Raw genomic sequence first — 24,865 nt, forward strand, 5'->3', positions numbered from 1 at the left:
AAGATCTTAAAGCTGCACATGACCAGCAGCTGCTCATTGATTTTTCCTATGCAGTAGATGAACAGAAAGTAGCAATTTGCATCTGTGACCAGTTTGGCAGAGAGCAGTCACAGAAGGGACAGTTTTAACCTTGCTTTAAGACAGAGTATTAAAGAGAGGCAGCACAGAACCATCCCTTAACTCTTCTTTCTGCAAGATATGAATATTGGCAGAGGGAAGAGGAGAGGTATGAAATAGCCTCAAATATACAAGAGAGTGGTTATGGTGGCTACTGTCCTCCTGCCTCGGTGGAAGGTAGAAGCAAAAAAATCAACAATAGGGAAACTTAAGGAGAAAAAAAATTAGAAAGAAAAATAAATTAAAAAAAGAGAAAAGCATGCTGGATTTTAGCATTAAATAGACTCAGGATGATGCCTTAGGATTAAGTAACATTGTTTAGGGAAACACAGGTAAGCAAGAAACCATGCCAGGAATTAAAAACAGACTAGTGGCTGTAAGATAAATGGAAAATTGTTTTTCAAACAGGTAACAGCTCTTAACTTTCTCCCTTAAAAAAACAGGAGAGTAAAAGCCTCAGTCTCTCTAAATCAGATCCTGCAACATGACACCTCTGAGGTTCGATGTGACGATTTAGCAGCACTTTAAGACAGTTACGAAAAGACCTGAGAAAGGGATAAAAAAGAAATGCCACAAGATCCAATCTCTTACTGAGCAGGTTCACCTGTCAGTTCAGACCAATTATCAGCAAGTCTCAGAGCACAGCTCCCATGCATCTGCTCTTGGCCAGTGATTTTACAACATGCCTTAATGCAGCCCACAAAAAGCCTGTTCACACTCACAGCCCTCGTGATTTTGTATTGCATTACATAGACACAGCCACAATTAGGAATCTGGTCAGTCTCTGCACAAAGCTCTTTACTGCCTCAGCCCTGTGTTTGTACACATGCAGAACTTGCTGCCCCACCTCTTATCTATTCATTTAAAATGTTAAATGTAACTCTCATTTGTGGGGAAGACTTGCAGATCTACCAAAAGCACTTATCATCCATTTCATTTTGGGATGGCTTCCTGGGGAAAGCCAGAAGGGGACACTCGATCCTGTCAGTTCTGCAGGGCTGCACCAACAATCCTGTCCCCACAAAAAGAACAGCAGTGCCAATAGTGTAATTTTACTCTCCTGGCAGAAATGAATTTTTGCTATCAGAATCTTAATCCAACTGCACGTAATCAAACCCTTGCTTAAAACAAGACACTTTCATAACTAGATTAGAAATTCACTTATAAAGCAGCATTGACTAAAATAAAGAGAAATTAATAAAGCTTATCTTTCCCTGTGCAAGTCAAGGTATTTTCAGTGCACAGAGCCAACAACATTCTGGTTCGGTGTGACATAAGAGCTCAGTTTTCTACAGTATAAAAAAACACTGTTTAAGGCATTTAAACCACTAATTTACCACTGAGGAACTGCAATGATAACTTATCAGAGATTTGTCACCTGCAGAGGGATGGTTTTAATCAGTGCATTTTTTATAACGTTTATTTAATGTTTTTACTGACTTATGTCTAGCAACATCTTGAATTCAAGAGGAAAGGGACAGATCTTTAGCCTGGCTGATCTTCAGAGCGACACTATTTAATAGAAAAGGGAACTTTCCTCGTTTTCCTGTAACTGCATAGCTGCTCCCACTTCCTTGCTGCTGGTGGGACACACACACAAGAGGAAGACATTTGCAAATGGTTTCTGATCCGAATGTTGAACATCATCTGACTTGTTCCTGTGCCATTTGCATAATGCAAAGCACCCCAAGAGCCTGCAAATCTGAGTGTGACAGATCAGACCACACCGGGGGCAGTTTGCACCACTGCCTCTAGAGCACTAAATTCACAAACGTTTCACAGGATGTCTCCAATCTCAGCAAACACAACCAAACGAGGAGAAAAGAGATGAAGCTTACTGTACAACATTACATGAACACCAGTGATTTCCCTGCTCATGCAACACTGAATGGGGAAGAAATAAGGGATAATAAAGAGGCCAGTTAATGCAAAAAGATTTTTAGGGGACTTGCTTTTAAAGGCTTGAGAGGGCACATTGCTGGTTCCTTGCACCCATGTTTCAATGGATTGGTGCAGGTCAGTCACATTTCAAAAGACACCCAACAAAAAACCCAACCTGGTTGGTTTAAAAACAACAACAACCCAACTGGGATTATGCTAATGTTGCACTAATAACCCAAAGTTCAAACACAGTTCAAACAGCCCATTCTTACATGCTGTTCAAGCCACCTCTGGAGGTTGAGAGACAACTCTGGTCATTTCCACCTGGCCAGGTTCTACTAAGAGAAAAGGATTTCAAATTAAAAAATGTACTGAAAGATCTTTCTTCACCAAAACCATGATGAACACTGAATTCAAACTTCTGGGCCTGCAAGAAGCAAGCCTTAATGTTAAAAAAAAAAAAAAGCCACAAACAAACAAAAACAAAACACCCCAAATAAAAAACCAGTCACCAGGGCAAACACATTAAATAAAATATATATCAAAAAATCATACAGGGAAAATGGATTTCAGTGGATTTTGCAGTTAAATAACCTTTCTGAAAATATATTTAATCACAACTTTGCTTCACAGGTTGTTCTGAGCAATTATTCTAACAGTTTTAAAAGCCAATAGAACCAAACTGCACCAAGTGGTTATGCTCAACGATTTTTCCAAATCTACAGTTTCCCAAACAACTGGTTTCAGTTTTAAATCCTTCTTTTCATGGTTTCTATAGGTCTTTGATGATGAGGCATACAACTTGTATGTCAATATTCTTTACATTGTATCTTAAGTAATTTTATGGGGAAGACTTAGGCAATCCACTTATCCACCATCAATCCCATCTTTTACAAGTGCCAATATTCCAGCCTCTCCAGCACAAAGCTTCCTCAGTGTTTTCCCAGTGACTCGTGCCTTTAGCATATGCAAACCTCAATAGGGCAAATACACCAAATTCCCTAAAAACAGAGCAGGGCTGGTGCACCAATATCTCATGTTGATCTACAATCCATGATAACTCTCAGAAGAAATATATGTTTGTTTTCAGGCTGCTACAGGATAATGAACTATTATATCCCAGAAATCTTTTAATGACATTTACGTTTAGCCTATTTTTGGGTCACAACAGGCTTGAGTCAAAAAGTTATGATTCATTCCGACATTAATCCATTTTTCTTTCTTCTCCAAACTCATCATTAAATGAAGGTTCAATTAGGGAAGAACCAATAGGATACAGAATGAAACACCCACAATTCTGTACTCATGAGTCAGGAATAACAAATTCTGGAGTCACAGTTGCCTCAATTTAACCATAAAAAGCTCAACAATTTCTGGCCAAATAGGAAAGCTCAGCCTTTTTCTCAAAGAGAAAAGAAGAACACCCTCCAACCAGAGCCTGTAAAAACACACACTTCTCAGGAGACTGAAAAAAGAACACGTTTTGATAACTGCTGATGGAGAGAGGAGCTGGAGAGAAGGCATCTGAACCACATACATGGAATCAGATGGTAAAGGATAAGGATCATTCCTTTAAAGCAACAAAGGCTATCAGAACTAAATGGCCTTTGTCTAAGCCCAAAAAGAAGCACCAGAAGTCACTGGAAATGGGTGGAAAGACACCAATAATCTCCTCCTTAGGAAAAGAGGAGGAAAGGAGCACATGTGTGCCATACCTGCTATGGTCTGTGACATCTGCTCATGCCAAAACACTGTTCCTACTCTGACTTCAACTGGGAAAGTACAAGGCCCAAGAACTCAAAAGCAAAACTCATTCTACCTCAGAAAAAGTCCAAAATCACAGCTGTGGGGGCTTACTGAAAGTAAACTGCTGAATTACACACTGCAAGGAAAGAGCGAGGGGAAAATGAGAATAAAAAAAAAAAAGACATGAGGCAACATCTGCATATCAAACTGATGCTTAAAAAATCCCCTTGTGTAATGAAGTTCCTCTTTCACTTCAGAAGTAATAAAATAGCCTTTGTTCCTGTCCAGTTCTCTCCATAAAAGGAAAATATAGCATTTAAATGCTATTTACTCTCACTAAATTAGAGTATAACTTTGTATCATGAACAGACTGAGGCTACACTAACTACACTACTCCATGGACTGGGCTAAGAAACAGTTGTCCAGACTGGTTACTCAGGGTCAGGAAGAAAACCACTATCCTAATACAGGAATATTTTTTTTTTAATTCAGAAAAGGACACTACTTACACTATCTCAGAGGAACAGAAAGTACAAAAGTGATAAATGCTGCCTATTTTTTTAATATAACATACTATTAGAAACACCAGCTATATCTACAATAAAAGTCTATTGCCTTGGCTTGTGGGCAAAAATGAAAAAAATCTAAGTCTCTTTATATGAATAATGCAGAAATGCAGATACAAAATGCCGAAAGCAGTAACTTGCTCCAAAATCTTAAGTGTCAAGACAGCTGAGGCACAAAACTCTTTATGGAAAAGATCAGAGATAACCAAAACCATCTCCTAATTAGTGTCTCAAATTAGAAGAATTGTTCCAGGTCAAGAACAAATTAGAAAAAGAATAGAACTCGTTATGGCTCCTTTGCAATAACCTGGAAGGGATATCACAATGCAGGTCACTGACACCCGAGGGTGTATTATTTGACTACAGATTAATTTTAAGCTTCCAAGTACATTACAGCAGCACAGTATCCCTACTGTAAGTTGCAATAAAAGCTAAGGCATTAAAACTCTCCCTTACTGGGAAATTTCAATCAGGAGATCAATGCCTTGGCCACAAAATCTCCCCCCAGGGCCCTGACAAGAGGTCAGTCACTCCTACACAACAAAATGGGATTTTCAGACCATACATTAGTGTGGATGCATTCCAAAAGATTCCCAACACTGGAGTTCTGGGTAGACCTCAATACGTGGAAGGCAACTCAGGGATGTACTCACCAACCAGGACCAGGCCTTATCTAAAGATTTTAAAATACATATGATGAGATGACAGATGCTGGTTGGTCCCAGCTGCTCTGCAGGAATATTGCCAGTCTACAGCCATAAAACCTCCCTGGAACTACAGAGAATATCCAATTAAGTTGACTCAGGCAGCTGTTTGGAGGCTGGGCTCTTCTGGCAAAGCTATAAAAGCAAAAAGCAATCTTCACCTCAGACCTCCACTTAATCAGTGGCAGGACAGAACAAAAATATAACTCCATATAGAGGGCAAATGAATCATTCATTGTGATAAACTGGAAATAGTCACAAGGCTTCTCTAGGGTTTATTTGAGCTGCTTCATTTGGAAACTCAACAGCTCAACATTTGGCTCCTTGTCCCCACCAATGTGCTCATTAACAATACAAGAACCCCACCCTTGGTGGTTAAAAAGGAAACCAAAGGGTCAGCGTCTGCAGCACAGGGAGGCTGTGCCACACACCTCAGGACTGGCTACAGCTTCAGGAGCCATCCAAGTGGTGAAGTGGCAAAGTTCATCAAAAGTGTAATGAAATGTACTCTAACCCTAAAATTCATCAGTTACACTGATAACTTTTAATACTAAAAGGCCAAGTGATAAATGCCAGATTAAATATAATATGCAAAATAACACGTGGGAGGAAAAACACAACCAAAAACCCCGAAGAACTTTAAAACCCTTAGCTTCATACATTCAAACTATTACTCCTCAGCAATTATAACACATTTTTTGGGGGGCAGCAATCTGAAAACAAATTAGAAACATTGCCTGTTTCTCTTAAGAACCAAACCAAACAAGTACGTTAACACTAAATTTGTGTCAGCCCCTCTGTACTCTGAGTACTTATATTTAGCTTTTTTTGAGATGGGTTAAAATGAACTAAAAGAGTTGTAAAAAAACCCAAGATAAAACAAAGTATGGAATGGGTTTTGGACTATAAGAGATCAGACTCTCCCTATTTCCTTCTCAGGAAAAAAAAGCAACAAAGACAAAAAGACATCTGCATATCAGTTCTCCCTGTGAGAAATACAGGGGAGATGTTTGCCTGTTGTCTCTCACAAGGGGATGGGGAGAGAAGAAGAAAAGAGAAAAATCAGTGAAACTCCTAGGTAGCGTGTTTCAAATGAAACAAGTGACTTTACTCCATACAGTACACGTTTACATTATGAGGCTTTCATGCTGTAATGTACAGATGGATTCAAAATGGGTTTAGAAAGATGCATGGAAGGTGTGGCCACCAATAGCCAGACACAGCCTGCAGCTGAATGAGTCACTCCAGCCTGACTGAAGGAAGCCAACACCTTACATAAGGAGGAAGATGATGTCCAGGGCGAAACATCTGTCCAACACAGCGCTGGAGGGGTCCATCTAGCCCAGTCTGGAATGGCAAATATTCAGAGTGCAGAGGAAAAATTTATGTATAAAGAGTTCTCTATTTCTTTTAATTGTGAAAATTGCATAGTTCACTTCAGACAGGAACTGCTTCCAGAGCACTGTGAAGAGTAGGATTTACCTCCATCGAAGAAAGTTTAAAGCATAATACAAACTCCATTATAAAGGTACAATAAATTGAGTATTATCTATGGGAACCAGCAGTGAGTAGGAGAAAGCTGACTAATACAGGTAGCTGGCAGCACAGCACAAGGGCCATGTGAGAAGTCGGCTCAAATCTGTCTGTGGGGGCTGAAAAAAGCACACCCAAGGAGTGTTACTTGATCCCTTCCATTAGGACAGGAGAGTTGGTTTTCACCCATTTGGATGATGGCCTCTCCCTCTCAGTTAGCAAACTGGGAGTTTCGGGAACCATGAGTGAGGGAAAACAAGTGCTTTTAGAAGATTTGATTAGGTATGGCCAAACTTCTCAGTTTCAACTGCAATTCTGACCAAGAACAACTAAATCCAGTTTAGAGTCAAAGCAAATTTAAAAGACTGCCTAACAGTATTTTCTTTGTGAAGACTTTAAACTAGGGAGCTCCAAATGGTTCAGGAAAATACCCTTGAGGGGCAGTTCAAGGTATACCCCCTTCAGTTCAAGGTACTTCCACAGAATTTCAACCTGCAGCACACCTGAGTCACCCACAGATCGTTTTCAGTTGTTGACCAGCCTGTAGAGCAACTCTTTTATCAGCATATTGCCCCGTGTTTAATAACTTCAGCCTTTTTGAAAAGTTAAAAATAATGTTTTCTTCTCAACAAACAAGCTTTAGGGGGAATTTATTACTCATCATGCAAATAGAATCAACAGTGCCTCTAATCTTACTGCGACATCATGCAGGTGTTTGTAATCCAAACAGAGACAGGTGGACTGAAACACAAACTTTTCAAAGGAAAGAAAGCTCAACAAAGTTTATAGAAATGCTGGAAGCTTTTTTACTTAGGCCCTTCCTTTTCACATTACCTAAAGAGAGCAAAGGTAACAGCTAGAGAGATTTCCAGACACAACAAGCTGTAATGGGAAGGGTGGAAATCAGGAAATGTGGGTCAACTGTAATCACTTTGGTTATCTTTACTTTTTATGACCCTGCAGAGAAACTTGTTGGTTTCAACAATTCAGTTGTTGAATTTTTCTAGGTAGGAAGGTTGGATGTAATGATCTTAGGGGTCTTTTCCAACCTAGGCAAGTCATGATTTTAGGGAGAGTCACAGAAGTCTTCAGCTGGACATCCTGGCAGAGAGCAAGTGACAACCTCACAGGCAATTTTCAGGGAAGAAAAATGAGGAATGTATCTCTTCTTAGTAAAGTCTAAGGAAGTGTCAAGACAGCCTGATGCTTGAAGAGAGTTTGAACACCCTGGCACAAACAGTCAAAACAGACAAATCCACACAGTTTTTGACAAACTATAGTTTCAGGAGAGGTAGGGCAGAGGCGTTGGTGCAAAATGTATTTTCAGAAATAGGGACAGAAGTGAAGGCAAGGAGGAAGCAGAAGCAACTTCTGCTTCCTCCAGTTCAGCAGGGAGCTGAACTGCCAGCCCATGCTTGAGCACTTCCAGGATTAAGGATACAGCTTGTCCAAGTAGTCTTTAAGGACATGTAGAACATTACAGAAACAAAATTTAGCTGTGAAAAATATATGCACAACAGGTTCTCCTAATATAGCCTGGGCAAGGCAAATTTGTCAAGCTGATGTTCATGCCACTAAAATTCAAGCATTGTTCAAAGGCAAAGTTGGGAAAAGGTTTAAATACTAAATTTCATCTTTAAAAGTGTTCACTGTCCTTGGCTGCCACTTCCTCATCTTCTTCCTTGCATTTGGTTCTTCCCTTCTTCTGCACTTTGAACTCTTGTTTTCTTTCCCCCTACCAAGAATTTCCTTGATTAGCTGTGCCACGAGAAGCAGTAAAGATTAGAGCACAAGACCTGAACTGCACAGGAGCTCAGGGAAACACCTCTCGAGCAAAAGCAGCAGATTTTCCAGAGGTACTCATAAAAGGTACACAAAAGGTACTTCTGCAGCTTAAAATCCTACTTATTCTAAAATAAATCCACTTATACCAGGAATCTAAGCGTAGCTCTTTCCAAGCAGACCATAATCTATGGTTAACAACAGTATGTAAAAACCACATTAAATGGTTAAGGTATTTTCATATTTATGCTAAAGAAGTGTACGTAACAAAAGAATACTCAAAATCTGACTGTACATCAGGACTTATAATGGCAAAACCTACTCAAGCTCTGCAAGAGTTGCAAGAATTTAAAATTTTGTGCAAATTTCTCACAAACTAGAGGGCTGACTAGCTCATACTACAAGTCTTCAGCACTAGCAGGGCTGCTACGATTAGTGGAACCTGCTGGCTCATACATAACTCATGAAGAATTTCCCCCTTTCCTCCCAAGGGAAACAATTTTGCATAACAGCAGCACTTCCACCCCGCCCCTGTAAACCTGTAGAGTTTTAGTACAAGTTAGAGCAAGAAGCAGAAGTAGGTTGGCTCCATGGAGAAAGCATGAATTCCAGAGACAAATTATTTAAATAAGAGGTTTTAGAGACTAACAGTGTAATTACAGTTCAGCTGAAACAAAACAAAACAAAAAAAAGCTTTCTGCTCTCTCTGCATGAGGTCCAGCTGCAGTGGAGCCAACAGGCAGCTCCCAACAGGGCGTGCAGACTGACACGAACTCGAGCAAACCAGTAAATCCAGCAGGTACAAACAGAATACTACTACTCTCTGTTGAGTATTCTCTTCTTATATTTTATTTATAAAGGGCAGTAACATTTGAACATCAACATTCTAAATTAATTACTCTACAGAGGCTGACAATCTACTTCCTAGACAGAAATAGCTGCTCCTAGGTTTTGCCTTATTCCAGTCACTGTTCTGATCTGCCACCACGGGGTCAAACCCCAACTGATTTCATGAGTCCCCAGTACCAGGACTATTTGCTTTTCACAACCTCAACCAGTTGGAGACAAAAGAATCCAAGATCACGTACAGAAAGTCAAGTGAGCAGTTATTCCTGAAGGGGATAAAAAGCCTTTTAAGCTCTTCGAGCTTTTAGTCAGTATCTACAGAAAAGCACCATCCTTCTCTTAAAGAGAGATATAAAGGCTGAGGAAAATTATGAACACAACCATTTAAAATGCAAATTTAAGATGCATCTAGTAACTAATCAGGAAGTATTGTAGAGTAGCATCTGGGATTCAGGAATATAATAAATACCCTAAAAATAATTTTCATGAGCAGTTTTGGAGACTGTCAGTTCACTTTTTGCTCCATTAGAGCTCAGCTGTACAACCCCATGTGTTTAGCACATGCCATCGTGAAAAAACACATTCTTAAGTTTATTAAACCAATTCTCACTTGAGTTGTCAGATGGTGGCACCAATCATGCATACAAGCCATGGGAACAAGTTCAGGCTCCACCACAGACATTCTGCTTCACAACATTTTCTGTTCCATTTGAACACCTACTCCTAGGAGGTGTTACAAGATGTCTTCAAAGCTGAAGGCATGTGCCACTCACACAGTGCTTTAAATACTCAGCAACAGGGCAGGAGCCTCAAAGTGATAAACAAGGACAAGCCCAAGGCTTGACAGATTGAAATGGTCAATGCTGCTGCTCTGTCTGAAAAGATTTGGCTATCTGAGGGAAAGAAACAACTTTATCCAGCATTTCCCAATGTAGAAAATGAAAACAAATCCAATCCACTGCCAAAGTCATAGAAAGTATTCTCCTATCCTATTTTCCCTCCCAAGGGCCAAAGCATCCAAACCCCACATTGATTTCCAAGTGTATATTAATTATTCCTGTCACTGGTGCTTGCCCAGCCTGGGAGGGAAGTTAACTGCAGGACCAGCAAAGGAAATGAAAGTGTAAGAACAGCTGGGGGATATAGCTGCAGATAAGAACTCATGTATCAAACTGCTGCAGTATCAGCCTCCTGATCTGCCTTGAAATGTAGAACGCACACAAGTCACCCACTCATTTGCATTTTAAATCTAACACAGTTTTGAGAGAAAACTGGAAATGATAGAGATCAAAGGCAGCTTTCCTAGCAAAATGCTAAATGAAGCAAGTAAAACATAAAGCCCTTGGACCTATTGCCTTTTTTCACTAGTGCCCCAGTGAAACAGATAACTACACAAATGCTGTTTCTAAGGTTGTAAGACTGGGCACCAGAGAAAGAACAAACGCATTCCCTTGGTCACTTTCCCATGCAAATTTTCTATTCCCAAGCCACAGCTTCATCTCCCTGGCCAGGACCCATGCCACTAGCACCAAAAAAAGTAAGGGCAGGGGGAAGAAGGGAAATAGACTAATCCTCTGCTGCCCTGTGTTAATTAAGAGTAGCTGCTAAGACATTAACTAACACAGCAAAGTATTCATCCAGACTCCTGTGTGAGTTTTGCAATTCACACTGAATCCCAGAGTAGCATTATCATGACTCCAGCCATCTCAAGGTCAGCTTGGCCATAGCTGAAGAAGATCCAGTCCTTTCTCTTGAGCACACAGTGCAGACAAACCCATGAGCTGACAGACACCTGAGGACTCACTGCTGCAGCAGCCCTCTCCTGTCACACCTGGAAAGGACATTCTGCAATTCAACATCACATACCAGAAGAAAGGTGATGCCACAGAGAGACACATGAAAAACTCAAAACTCATCTCCACTAGGTCCTGTCTGCTGCTGAATCCTTTGTTGATGTGAATGGCTTGAAATATGCTTTTCTGGGGGAGCTGGGGGATGTGTGTGTAGGTGTGCTGGTTGGATTTTTAAAATTGTTGTTATGGTTCTAAAATTACCTTTGCTTCTACAAGCCTTTTAAAACACACATAAATAGAATTATTAAAAATTTAGCAAAGGTTGTAATTCAGGGATAAAGAGCAAGTATGGAAATCTGCCATCTTCAGTATAAGAGCTTATAACACAACACTTCAGTCTCACAGCAATTGTGGAAATGTCCAAATATTATTTAGTAGTTCTTCTAGTTTTGATTTCTACTGTAAAATTAATCAAGTTTGGTGAATTAAAGCTCCTTTTTGCTCAATTTGAGATCATAAGATTTATTTGCTCCAGTGTTGTTAGGGCACTAATGCCTAATTTTCTTACATTTTCATAAAATAGGATTAGTTTAGCCCAGCAATTTTTTCCTGAAGTTCAGGCTTTAGTATTTGATTTACAGTACGTAGCCCCTGGCAATTTCAAAGCACAAGGGATTTTATCAAGGGGTCATATGGTTCACTCCTTGTTAGGCTGAGCTCTACAATGAAAAACTGGATTTCTTATCTTCCCTTGCTTAGTTGGATCCTTATTAATTGTAGAGAGGAATCAGAAAAATCTTGACTATCACTACAAACAGGATCCCTCCACCAGCAATTAACAGGGCTCTGCACACAAACTGGGAATCTATAAATACACTCCCAATCCTTAATACATGCCACTAAAAATCATAATCCTTTTCTTCCCTCAAGCTGTGATCAAGCTTCTACCATTTTAATTTAAACCAATAAATTAAATCAAAGTTAGTTCATTAACACCCAGGATGTCCAAGAATAACAGATGCTATTGATCTGAAATTCTCAGACAATCCCTAATCACAAAGTTAACACAACAGAAATGTCACCTGACCAAAGATGGGAGGCAGCATTTTTGTGTTGCCAGTAAATAAAAACAAAAGCACATCACGCTGGTCGCAGTTTGACGAGCAGGTTGAACAAAGCAGATAAATAATTTATCAAGCTAAAATGTGATTTGCTGCTCTGCCTGTGCTAATGTCACGCCTGGCATATCACAGGCTGGACCTTGCAGAGAGGCTGCAACAGCTCCTCCATTAAACTGACAAAGGCAGCTGAGCTTCAAATTAGAACCATCACAGAATGCAACATATGCTAAGGCAGTGTCACAAAATCAGCTGAGCTGACCACTAGCTAGAGTCAGTGTTTGTTCAACATTCAGAACTCCTGCAGCCTTCAGGTAGCTCACAGAGCTCATCTTTTTCCTCTTTCAGGGACAAGTTTAAATAACCAGCACCAAAACTTTCTCAATAAAAACAAAGATGCCATATTTAAGGTGGAATGTGTTTACTCCTTGCTTGCAAAGACCACTTTACACCTTCACACTGGAATACTCCATATCTATGTCTCCTGCACAGAAACACCTCCAGCAAACACAGTCTTGGTCCAAGCTCTTTCTACTAATACAGAACACACACTTTGTTAGGATTAGGTATTTCCTTCCCACACACTTCACCCTGATGCCTACAGAAGTTGTCTAATGGAACAGAACCCACCTTCAGATTACTTTAATATGTAAAGAGGAACAATATTTGAGAAGTTTGCACTCAAACCAGGCCTTGAACACTGGGAGATCAGAAGAAAGCTGTCCTTTATAGCAGCATCTCTTTGTGACACAGATCTCCAACTGCCACGCTACCAAATCAACTACATTTCAGATAACTGTACTTGGGTTTATGTCTCTATAATGTTCTCACAGTTTTGCCATCTTAGACTGCAATACTGATCACATATTGATGGCAATTATCATCTTAATTCAAGGCCACCAGCCAGGGAACATGACCTAAGCACACCTCTACAAACCAACCATCACACACAGCAGAGTTGCCACTCACAGCTAAGTCACAGAATAATGGAGCCTGGAAGGGCCCCTGGAAGTCACCCAATCCACCCTCCTGCCCAAAGCAAGTCTAATTAGATAAGAGTGTTCAGGGACTTGTCTGAGTATCTTCAAGGATGGGAATTCCACAACTTTTCTGGGCTATCTGTTTTAATATTTGACCTATTTCACTATAAAGCATATAGTGGTTGCAATTTCGCTGAATCATTAATTCAGAAAGTTGTTTCTTGTACATGAAAACCACCAAGACCACACTGAGTCCATTCCATTACAACAAATGGGAAATGATGGAGGAGTGTGTAAAGAAGGGAGAGGAAGGATAATAAACTTAAGAATGTGGAGACAGTTTCACTCAAACCAGGAAAAATACTGGCATGTCTCTTCAGCAAGCCATGAATTTCTGTTCTCCAGGACACACACAATGACATAACAGCCAGTGCAGGTGAGGTCACAGACGAGGGAGGGGCAAGAGCAGAAGGGAGACAGTGCTCCCTTCATTTATCATCTTCCTGCCTCTATTTGAAACTGTTCCACTCTATCCTGACACAGAAAAACAGTTTTCATGCAGGAACTGAAAATGCCACCTCAGCATCAACTGTTAGCAAACACTCAGTCCTAATCCAATCTTAAGGGCTGACAAAAACATAAGTGTGGTGACAAACACTCCTGGGCAGAACCTGTGGCAATTGTCAAGTGTATGATCACAATGGGAAAAAGAATCTTGACTTTACTGAACAAAATTGTGAAGTGATCAAAATCCTATCAAGGAAATCTTTCTTTTAGCACATAAGGAAGCTGGTTCTTGTATCACAGAAAAGCGAAAACCTAAAATTCAAGATGATGGCCTTCTGCTTAAAAGACCTGAACAATTTCAGTTATAAAAACAATCTCTAAGCACCCCTGAATTAATTATGCTGACATCTACTGGGAACAGGAACTTATTCACTTGTTCAGAAGAACACTGTCCAACTATGCCCCAACCCTGTGACAGAAGGAGAAAGAGGAAATGGAGCAGGAGTTTATAGTTTAAAAACAAAACTATTCTAACATTTAAGATACTAATTAATATGTTTAGTGCTACTGCATTAACCACACAGAAACAGTTCTCAGAGCACCATGGCATTAACTTTACCCTTCTGATTCTATTTAGGAGAAGCAGAGAAAAATTACAATTAGATGACAAAGAATGGTGATTTTTCTTCTCTCTTCTCCCCCTGGCTCCTGCCAAACCACCAGCAAGTTTTAGTACACTTTAGATCTGGGTATTTGCCACTCAGCATGAAGGCTGATAGCTCTGGGGAACAGAAAACCTGAGTAATAAATACAGAGACTGAACTTAACTCCTCCCAACTTCAATATATACAGCAAAAAGAAAACAAAGGGTAAAGACTGTAAAGGCATCAGGACAACTATCGACTATTCAAAGTGCAAAAACCATAATTCAAGACTTCAAGTAGGAATCCCCCAGAGCTTCCTTATTTTACTTTTTTAAGTAACAGGACAGGCCACCTTCACCCCTCCCAGTAGACTACAGTCACCAACAAGTTCCTGTGAAGCAACAGGAAAAGCACGAAGCTAGAGAGCAGCAGCACTGTCAAAAGACACAGAAGGAAGCAGTAATCTTGCCTTTCTTTGGAAAAGGCTCAGCAAGTAGTATTTGGAGTATGTGAAGTTTAGAGAAAGCTGCCAGCCAGCATCTCCTGAAAGGCAGCACCACACACTGCCACAGAACCACTGGACAGAAGGGCAGGGGACCCACTGCACTGCCAGGGTTACAGAAACCATAGAAGCAGCTTCTACCACATACTGCCCACAAAAAAGAAAAAGAAAATAAAAAATAAAAAGGCCAAGCACTTTTCCTCTTCACTCAGCTGTTTTACAATTGCAAGCCAAAGGTCAACTATCTTCACTCACTTCTGGAAACCAGCCACAAGATTACTAACAACCAGCTTAATGGCTCCAGTTCAAGTGCTATTCAATCAGGTCCTGAATCTGTGGGTAGGCAGCAGTAATGGCACATGACATCATAGGCAAGTTATCTGCTGAGGTCAGAGCAGCCAGACTGGGCATCTCTGCCTTCTCTCCACACAGGGAGAAACATGGACTTCCAAGGACTGGGAATTCAACTGTCAGAGATTTTGTTCTTGCCTTGTGTGGCACATTTTGCTATAAATCAATCCTCTGCCATCCTCAAATGGCCACCAAGCTGATGTGGTTCTCTGGAGCGCATCACCACAGGGGTCTCACAGTTAAAAGGCTTCACTGTACATGAAGTGACACATGGCCCCCAGCAAGGGACACTGAAGGGTGCAGGTGCATTCAACACCGTACAAGTTTATTCCTCTTCCCAGCTCCTTGGAGGACAGGGGGATTGACCTGGTTAATGAGAGACATCACACAGGGCACATGACTGGGACACCCTAAGATTTCTCAGTCATGAGCAGAGCTCTAACAAACACATCTCGCATTTCGGGTGGAAATCAATTTCCACAACCTCAAACACATTTGAAGTGAAACTGATTTTTCAAAGCAACAAAATGCCACGGAAGTTTGTCAGTTTGGGTAACCTGGAACAGTTCTAACTTGTTTGGATTTATTTGTCTGAAATTTGCCAGTTTTACACAGTGAATCTCGCGACACTACACAGAACTGAGCTCAACTATGTGCTGAAGGATTCCTGAAACTCCTGATGCTTCCACTGAACTTAGTGATAATCTTGAGCAATTTACCATTCCTGTGGCTCAGTTTATACATCAATGAGGTAAACACATAAAATTTGTTAGCATTTTCATATGAATATGAGCTGAAAAGAAAGGAAATACAGATTGAAGAACTGTTCATAAATGCTTTGTACAGCCTAGATTTTGGGTAAAGTAGGAAAACCCTTCTTTGTATTCTAGGAAAAGTATAATTACAAATGCAATGTAACAGCATACATATGTTTCTATTTGTGTGACAAAACTTGTATCTATGGGTTGACATCAAGTAGACAGGACTCAAGAACATCTTACTATCAGCCACTTTGCACAGATGCAAGACTTTTAACACAGACTAAGCTTTAAAAATGTGTTTTTCCTTTACTTCTTAGAGAAGAACATATTTTTGAACAAATGAAAATTTTATTATATTTTTTCCATGTACTTAAGCAAACTTCTACCCCAAACTAAATTAAAATAGCTGAGAATACACTTCAGAATAAACTATGTTTCATTACACTTCATTTTTGCTTCCTGTTCAGCCTTTTCTACAAGCTGATTTCAGCTATGCTCCAAATACACTACAAAAGTTGAGGCCAGCTAGCTGTAACCCAAAATAGAAGAATACAGATCATGTTAAAAAACAAAACAGACAAAACCAAACAAATTTTAAAAAAAGCCCCCCAAAAAAGCAAGGTAATCACAAAAGGTTTCCAAAATTTGACTGTCTCAAACATTTAAAAATAGCCCTAGGAAATACCCTGGTAATTTACACACACTGTGGCACTGAGGTGTACAGGTCTAACAGGAGTTTTTAGACCAATTATGGGGCAGGGATGTGTAGGACATACACAGATGCAATCATTTTATAAGTCAAAATTTCAAATCATTATATGCTTTAGCAACCTTTATCTCTTTATTGCCTCACACTTTTAACAAAGCCACAGTTGAAATATCAGCTATAAAAGACACATATTAGGTTTACACATAAAGGTTATTTTTTCCTGCTTTTTAAAATAGTAGTTAAAATCAAGCCCTTCCCTGGCAAAAATGTTGAGCAGATGAGTAATCCCACTGAGGTCTGCAGGACTTGATTTGTCAGCATACACACAGTTACAGCCTTACATCTGCAGGAAAAGCACCTCTCACAACTGCTTCTACTCCAAGCATTTTAGAAAAAAAGCAGCTTAAAAATACCTTAACATCAAATGTATCACATTAGGAAGGTAAAGTCCACCTTTATGGAGAAATAGTGACTGTGAATGAATTCCATTAAAGCATTTTACAATGTTACTTGGAAGCAACAAAGCTCTGAGCTCCACTTCACTGAGGCCAAATCACTAAGGATTTTGTATTTTACTCCTCTTAAAGATAAAATTTTGGGCTTGTTCTGTGTGTCCAGTTTTATTACAGTTGTAGAAAACTCAACTGTTTTTTTAAATTCCTGTAATACAGCCAAGAAGAAGCCTAAAAAGCCTTTGATATATCGAAAGAACTACAGACCAGAATTCCTCTAATGCACTCCAACATTCACTTACATCTGCACAGAACCATTATATATTCAGCCACAAGTTTATCACTCCAGTTCATCAGGACTGAAGATAAAACTCAGCTTCAATATTTGACAGACTGATGCTAAAAGATTATCTACTGAGAAAAAATCCAATCACTGTTCTTTGATATTAGAATCCTTGGCAGGAGGCAAAGAAAAGGAATATCAAATTGATCTTGATTACTTTATGGGGCTTTCTCTCATAATCTCTACACTGAATTCCCCTTTATCTTGTACTTCTGCTTATTTGCTGCCCTGTTTACGACTAAGTTTTCAAATATTCCAATCTCAGAAGAAAGAATTGAGAGACTTTGGGATATATGCTTAATACTGAAACAAAACAGCCTCTCCTGCTCTCAGAGAGGTGTGACTGGGACTTAGACGGTCTTGAGGCTCCGTATTAAAAGGAGATTCTCCTGGCATTCTCTGGAGACCCAAAAGAGGGTCCGGTCAGCGAGACAGGAAGAGACTCCGAGAGAAACTGAACAGCCCAGGGGTAAAGAAGGAAACTCCCGACTCGAGCCCTCCACTTACCTTAAGGATGTCCCCCCGTTTGAAGCTCAGCTCGTCATCGGCGGTGGCTTTGAAGTCGTACTTGGCGATGGCTTCCATGCTGGGGCTGCCGCGCCCGGCGGTGCGGGCGGTGGGCAGGAAGCGCTCCCCGAAGCCTCCGCTCCTCCCGCGGCGGCGGCTCCCGGCTCCGTGCGAGGCGCCTGCCCCGTCTCTCACATACAGCGAGGCCGGGGGACGATCCGCCCTAGGGGAGGGGGAGGAGGAGGAAGAGACGGGCCATTAGGGGAAGTGGCACGGATCGATGGCCGGGGCCGCGCCCAGCGCCGCTCCCTCCGCCCGGCGCAGCGCGGCCGCCGCTTCCTCCCGCCGCCGCTCGCCGGGCCCGGCTCGCCCGAGTGACGCGTCCCGCGGCCAATGACCGCCACGGCGCGCCCGGGGGCGGGAGCGGCTCCGCCACCGGCCCGCCGGCAAACGCCGCCGCTCCTCGCCCCGGGGCTGGCGGCGGAGCCGTGCCGGGAGGGCCCTCCCCGGGCCGCCTCTCCCGGGAATCCCTCCCGCTCCTCGCGCCGCTAATCACAGCGATGGAGCGGGGCAGGACGCGGCCAGGCGGCCCCCCGAGGGCCCGGGGAAAGCCCCGGGCTCGGCACCGCGGCACTGGCACAGCCCGAGGGGATGCGCTCCGCTCCCCACCTGCTGCCCGGGGAAAGACCGGCCTTGGAGATGCCGGGTTTGGGTTCTGCCGTTCATACAGCTCATGGCGATTTAACTACGAGCTAGACAAAGCAGAGAGTGCGATTGGACTTTTGGAATGGAAATGCTTATCGGAAAGTGTCCTCAAATAATATGACACAGAAACAAAAGTTTGGGCTGACTCTAAGTAAAAGCAACCATCCTAAGTGACGGTGTTTCGAGTAGCAGAACATGCTAAAAAATCTTTATAATTCAGTGTGATGATCAGCAAGTTTGTATCTCTTAAGGGCTCACAAAGCACATTAAATCAAACCCGGCAAGTCACACATACCCACTGAAACCACTGAAAAGGCTTAAATCCTGCTCTCACGTTTGAATAGGAATGATTTACTCTAACTCCAACTACACTTGATAGCAGAGAAGCTAAGTAATCAGAAAAAAAACCACCAAAACACAAATAAGACGGTCTATAAGTTAAAACCCACCTTGAAGAGCTAGCAGAGAGCTGGCACTTGTCAATGACAATTCAAGACAGAAGAGATCTGAAAAACACTGGTGAACCCACGCATCTGCTAATTCAGGCTCTGTGGTTGTGGCCCAGAAAGAGCCCTGCTGCATGCAAAGGCAGCAGATGGCAACAGTAATTTCTCATTTCAGAGAAAAACCTGCCTTACATAAATGTAGTTCAGCAATCAACATGCTTATATTGCAGGAGCCCCATGTTTGCCCAACCTTCAGCTCCCTGTAGAGAATACTGAAGCTCCAAGCAAACACCAGAACTGAGATTCTATCACAGGAATCTGGCAGAATGAGAGGAGGTATCTACAGCATTCACCTAGATGAAAAAAAGACCAGCTGAGCAGGGTCCCCCACCTGGACAGAGCTTTGGGATTTCTCTGGTCCTCCTACACAGCACTAGCAGAACGTCAGCAAGGCTGAAAACAGCCACTTGTCACAAAGATGCCAAGAGAACAATCTCCCTGTGCTGCCATGACTGATGGAAATAAATGTACTGGATCCAAGCTTCGACCAACACACATAATGAAATCCATAAAGTGAATCATCATAACTACGTTTTGGTAATTATGAAAGATTTCATTTTAGTCTCAAGGCTGAAGAAAAACCTTTCTGATGTGAGTCTTCCACATCATACCAGCACACTCAACACACAGCAACAATTACTTCCCTTCACCCAAAGTATTTTCTCTTTGCTGCTTCTACTGTATTGTGTTCATTATCTCCTCACCTTTCCAACCTGGTCTCTTGGGGTTTGTCAACTGATGGTACTGATAATTTTCTGCTACTATAGCACCATTAAAAGGCATCATGAATGACAGTGTATGAAGCAATGGAAAACGCAAACTGCTCAATGCTTCTTGTCTATCTGTCCTGTATCTTTCATGATAAACATCATCTATTTCTAGTGCTTCTTAAATACTACTGGCAGCAACCTCAGGGTGTTCCTAACATCACCACACCACATGTGAAGAGGAACACCTTCAGCCAAGAGACCATGCCTTGAAAACCCCAAGTTCCAAACCTAAGAACATAACACAAGGTTGCACAACTTAAAGTATACACTAAAGGCTTGAGACACGTTTAAAGAAAGAAAGTACATCAAATTAAAATATTCCTTTTTTGGGGGCACACAAGTATTGCTACCCAGTACTGCATTACCAGTTAAGAATTACTTTTTTCAACTGAAGGTGTTCATACACGACTTTCTTAGAGAAACTGATGCAGCACTTCCAAGAACTATACTGGCATTTCCCTGAGCTTAGTAACAGCACAATGTCGGGAAATTTTCCAGCACTATTCAAGATGAAAGAGATTCATCATGCAATACTCTTTAAACACGCATTAGTATTACTACCACCATCAGATATATTGTCAACATACAAAGGAGTGATGTTTCCAGGTAACAGTGTTAACAGCAGCTGCAGTGTAGAACAAAACTTTAACCTTCCTGGCCTTGGACAAAAGTGTAGTTGAAGTTTAAGCACTAAAGTTACATCCAAAACAGGGAAAAGCTTTGAAAATTTTAAACCAAGATACTCACACAGCAAATGTCAGGAAAGGCAAAGTCAATGCATAATTCTCTTTAAGTCTCTTAAGGAAGCATTTGCTGCTCACAACCTTATTTAATAAGTTCTTACACACATTCAGCCATGTTGTTATTAAAATATGAACAAACCAACTGCATGAGGGGAAGAAAAAGCACAGCTGTATCTGCTTCAGGCAGAGAGCAGTGTAACAGGACACGTTACAGCAGTGAACCCAGTCCACAGACTGCAAATGGAGTTAACACTGGTATGGACCAGTAACAGTCAATATATTAATACAATCATTACTTATCACAAAAAATATCAGATGATCTTGTTAGAGAAATGACTACAACTTCTCAAAATATCACTGTTTCTCACCTTACTGTGACATGGGCCAAGACTTTCTTTGCTCTTAAAATACTGGGAGGGGTGAGAGAAAGAAAAGGCAGCAGATGCAGCCAACACTAAATGCTCATTAGCAGCAGTGCTACAGCTCAGGATGGAATAAAAGGAATTATAAATACAAACCACCCTGTTGTGGCCAGCAGGAAACAATTCTCAGGTTCACTGCAACAGATATTTCAAAAAGCACACAGGCAAAGGTGGGCTTTTTACATTACTCTTAGAAACAGCATGGTTTCTAAACAAAAGAGAGCTTTCTCATTGTTCTCTTTTCGCTGTTTTACTGCTCTTCTGGAAAGTGATACAGGCAGGAATAGAACAACAGACAGCTTAGAAAAGCCAAAGAGAGGCAAGATAGATTCACTGGGAGATTTTGGAAAGAATCAGATCCTAAACTTCATCAGCTGTTTTAGGACAAAACATTACTGAGTGTGGTAGAAAGAAAAATGTGTGCATACATCATCTGGAAGACATGCAGAAATACAAGTGTCAGGCTCTAGCCAAAAGAATAGAAAGTAAAAATTATAAGGGCAGAACACTAATTCAAAGTAGCCAAATAAGGAGGTATAACATAATAAAGGAACAAACTAAAATATAAATTATATTAACAACATATAAAGCCCAGAACATTCAGGATCACAAATGATCCCCCTGATCTACCAGCTTTAAGTGATTCAACTTCGTTCAACAGCAGATAACTCAAGATACGACTTACAAAACTAAGCTACAGCACAAAGCACAGATAATACTTATCAGATCAAAACACTTTATCGGGTAACAGAAAACTTTACCTCTGCCAGAATTTATTTACTGGCAGGTCTTTTTTTTTCTCTTATTTTAAATTGTCTAAAACTGCTTTAAATGTTACAAGCTTAGCTGGTATTATGAAATACTCATAATATTGCATGACAATCAACCTAATAAGAGATGATAAAAACTGAAACGCCTTTTTGTGGCACAAATTCTCAATATCCTAAGTTTGCACAGAAATGGATACAAACAACACCGTGTTTGAAGATTGATCAACCATCTGTGGGCCTTCAGATTTTGTCCCTTGATCCCGGGCATTCAATAATTTTTGAAACAAAGAATTAACTTCCCTAAGTACTGTATCTGTGAATTGCTCTTGCAGTTACTAACTGTGCCACAGAACAGTTTTCACTGTAGGTTATAAAAGAGGTGTCTGAGTCAGATGTTGTGGGAGTTAACAAGCCTGCATCCTTGTCTTCTACAGATTATTTGGAACTATATTGGCAAGTCAAACCTTATCCCACAAAACCAGCACTGGTTCTCAAGCAGGAAGTTCAGAAGAGAAGGAAGAGGCCGAAAGAAAAACGTCCTTTTCCATCACAGAAACTCACGTTTGAAGCATGACCCCAAAGGTGTTTGGAGACAGTGCGGCGGGGACGTTATCCCGCCTACAGGGTACTCGCTGCCTTTTAACCTTTGGAAGCGGCCTTTAGTTATGGAACTCTTTTTGGGGAACACAAAAGATAAGCCCCAAGAACCACGCTCAGCCAGCACTCCCCAGCCGTAGGGCAGAGAGGAAGCAACCCCCGCCCGGTGTTCCCTGTACGTGAGCCGGGAATCTCGCCGAGCAGATGACGCCTCTAGAGCCCAGAGCTTATTCCAACCAGCCCCCCACCGGCAGAGCCCGCATCCCCTCCACCCCGCGCAGCCCGGGCAGGCCAGGGCCCGGCGGGACACGGGGCCGGCGCCGAGGCGAGTCCTGCGGAGCGCAGCGGGGAGAGCGGAACGCCGCGGGGCCCAGGCCGCGGCACCGGGGGCTCAGCGCGCGCCCTCCACGTTCCCCGCCCCGGCACGACCCGCGGTGGGCGGCGGCTGAGGGGCGTCGGCGGCCCTCCACACGCACGGACTCACCGCGCAGCGCTGGGCGCTCCCGCCGCCTGCCCGGCCCCGCGCGGCCCGGCCCGGCCGCCGCTCCAGCGCCGCCTCAGCCGCCGCTCCGGCCCGGCCCCCCGCCCGCCGCGCCGCCGGTCCCGCAGCAACTCTCGCGAGAGCCGCCCTGTCAGAGCCCTCCGCCGGCGCGGCGCCTGCGCGCTCCCCGCCCCGTGGGGAGAGCGGGCCCGCTGTGCGCAGGCGCAGTGTCGCTCCGGTCCTGGGTGTCGGCAGCCGCGGGATCCGTGTCGGAGCGAGCGCGGCCCGGGACGGGAACGGCACCATCCGAGCGGCGCAGCAGCTGAAAGGAGGGTGTAGCCAGGCGGGGGTCGGCCTCTTCCAGGCAACTAGCTATAGGACAAGAGGGCCAAAGTGAAAGCTGCACCAGGAGAGGTTCTGGTTGTACGTGAGGAAGAATTTTTCTAGCGAAATGTTATTAACCACTGCAACGGGCTGCCCAGGAGGTGGTGGAGGCACCGTCCCTACAGATGTTTAAGGAAAGACTGAATGTGGCACTCAGTGGCATCGTCTGGTTGACGTGGTGTTGGATCACAGGCTGGCCTCACTGCTCTCCGGGGCCTTTTCCAACCAAATTGATTTTGTGATTCTGCTATCGAGACTCTGTTACACCCCGTGGAGGAGGCCCTGAGTACCGGTTTCTGGAGAAGAAACCACGCTGGCTTTGTGCAAAATACTTGCTTAATTTCTCAGTGCCTCCACTTGTCTGTAAGACAATACCATCTACTACACCATGGAGCCAGCAGAAAGGAATTGATGTAGAAGTTCTCTGACTACCAGAGATACACCCCATACACCATCAGCTTGTCCAGGCAGTGTTTGAGCAGACACCGAGGGGTGCAAGCTGCTCACCCAGCTCAGAGCAAAGAACACACCTGGTGAGCCATTTCTTGCCAAGTGCCGTCTCTCCTGAGCAGTGATTAAGGTACCCGTGCTGTAAGAACAAACAGTTTAATCACACGTGGCAATTACAGCATCCACAGAGGCCAAAATTCAGATTGCACAGCCAACTAATGTCAGGGTTTGCATAGATGACCCTCCTGACATTCTTTTAGCTTGAAAATACTCTTAATTATACTGTAAAGCAGTTGCTCAAGTAAACATCAGGCCTCAATCCTTTAATAAAAGCATAAATAAAAAAGCTTTCCTCTGGCTTTAGAGGGGTTTCTGAACCGGAGGGTTTCCTAGGACTGTACTCCCACCCCGTGAAGGGATGAGTTACTAAAGGGTTACTTTTATCCCTCCCCACTCCCCCACCTCCAAAAAGACACCAAGACTGGAGGTGGGCAGTCGAAGCACAGCAAAACCACAGTGTTCAGACATCAACTGCAGAGCTCACAGCTGGGCTCATGTAAATCTAGGATTATTGTGGACCAAAGTCTACAATTCAGACACAGGTAAGAGATATTTTGTTTTATGACAGAAATGCACATTTTCAGTCTCAAATTAAACTATTTTTTAAAAAATAAACCATGACACTGGTTGCTCTCCCCAGCCAGGGGTTATAGTTACATCCATACAAGACCAGAGTACCATCAGAATATTTACCACAACCTGGGACAATCTGGCTTACAAATCGTGCTCTGCAAACATTGCCTGCTACCATTCTCGTTATAAATGCTTAAGCAGCTTGATAAAGAGTGGATGATGTTCATGCTTTAAACTTTTAGCAAGTTCATTTCCTTATCCTAACAACATTGTCTTTAAGGAGTTTTAAATCATTCCCAGATTTGGGTATTGGGGGAAGATGTGAGTTCTTCCCATACTTCATTCAAAACATTGGAAAGGGTGGAGAAGAGGAGCTGTAGGAGTTGAGATGTTACAAATGTTTCAGACATTCTTTCTGAGGATGCAGAAATGATTCATCTAGAAGTGAGACCAAGACTGATGAAATCAGAGCTAGATTCCAAGATCCCTTGAGTCCCCAGTACTTGTTCCTAGAACAGTCCTGCAGAACCTCTGGTTTCATGTATGCCCTCAAGAAGGGGAT

At 42.4% G+C, this 24,865-nt stretch overlaps 1 protein-coding gene across 1 annotated transcript in view; it reads right to left on the reverse strand.

Moving 5' to 3' along the window:
* Positions 1 to 22,951, reverse strand: part of GRB2 (growth factor receptor bound protein 2) — a 52,730-nt gene extending 29,779 nt beyond the window's left edge. Inside the window, exons 1-2 of the mRNA XM_066331978.1 lie at positions 22,840 to 22,951; positions 17,843 to 18,065 (exon numbers count right to left, since the gene is read on the reverse strand). Of these exons, the coding sequence (XP_066188075.1) occupies positions 17,843 to 17,920 (78 nt within the window). The 5' untranslated portion in view covers positions 17,921 to 18,065; positions 22,840 to 22,951. The remainder of the gene's footprint in view (positions 1 to 17,842; positions 18,066 to 22,839) is intronic.
* Positions 22,952 to 24,865: the final 1,914 nt, after the last annotated feature.

This window comes from Sylvia atricapilla, chromosome 18 (genome assembly GCF_009819655.1).
Source record: "Sylvia atricapilla isolate bSylAtr1 chromosome 18, bSylAtr1.pri, whole genome shotgun sequence".
Classification (NCBI taxonomy): domain Eukaryota; kingdom Metazoa; phylum Chordata; class Aves; order Passeriformes; family Sylviidae; genus Sylvia; species Sylvia atricapilla.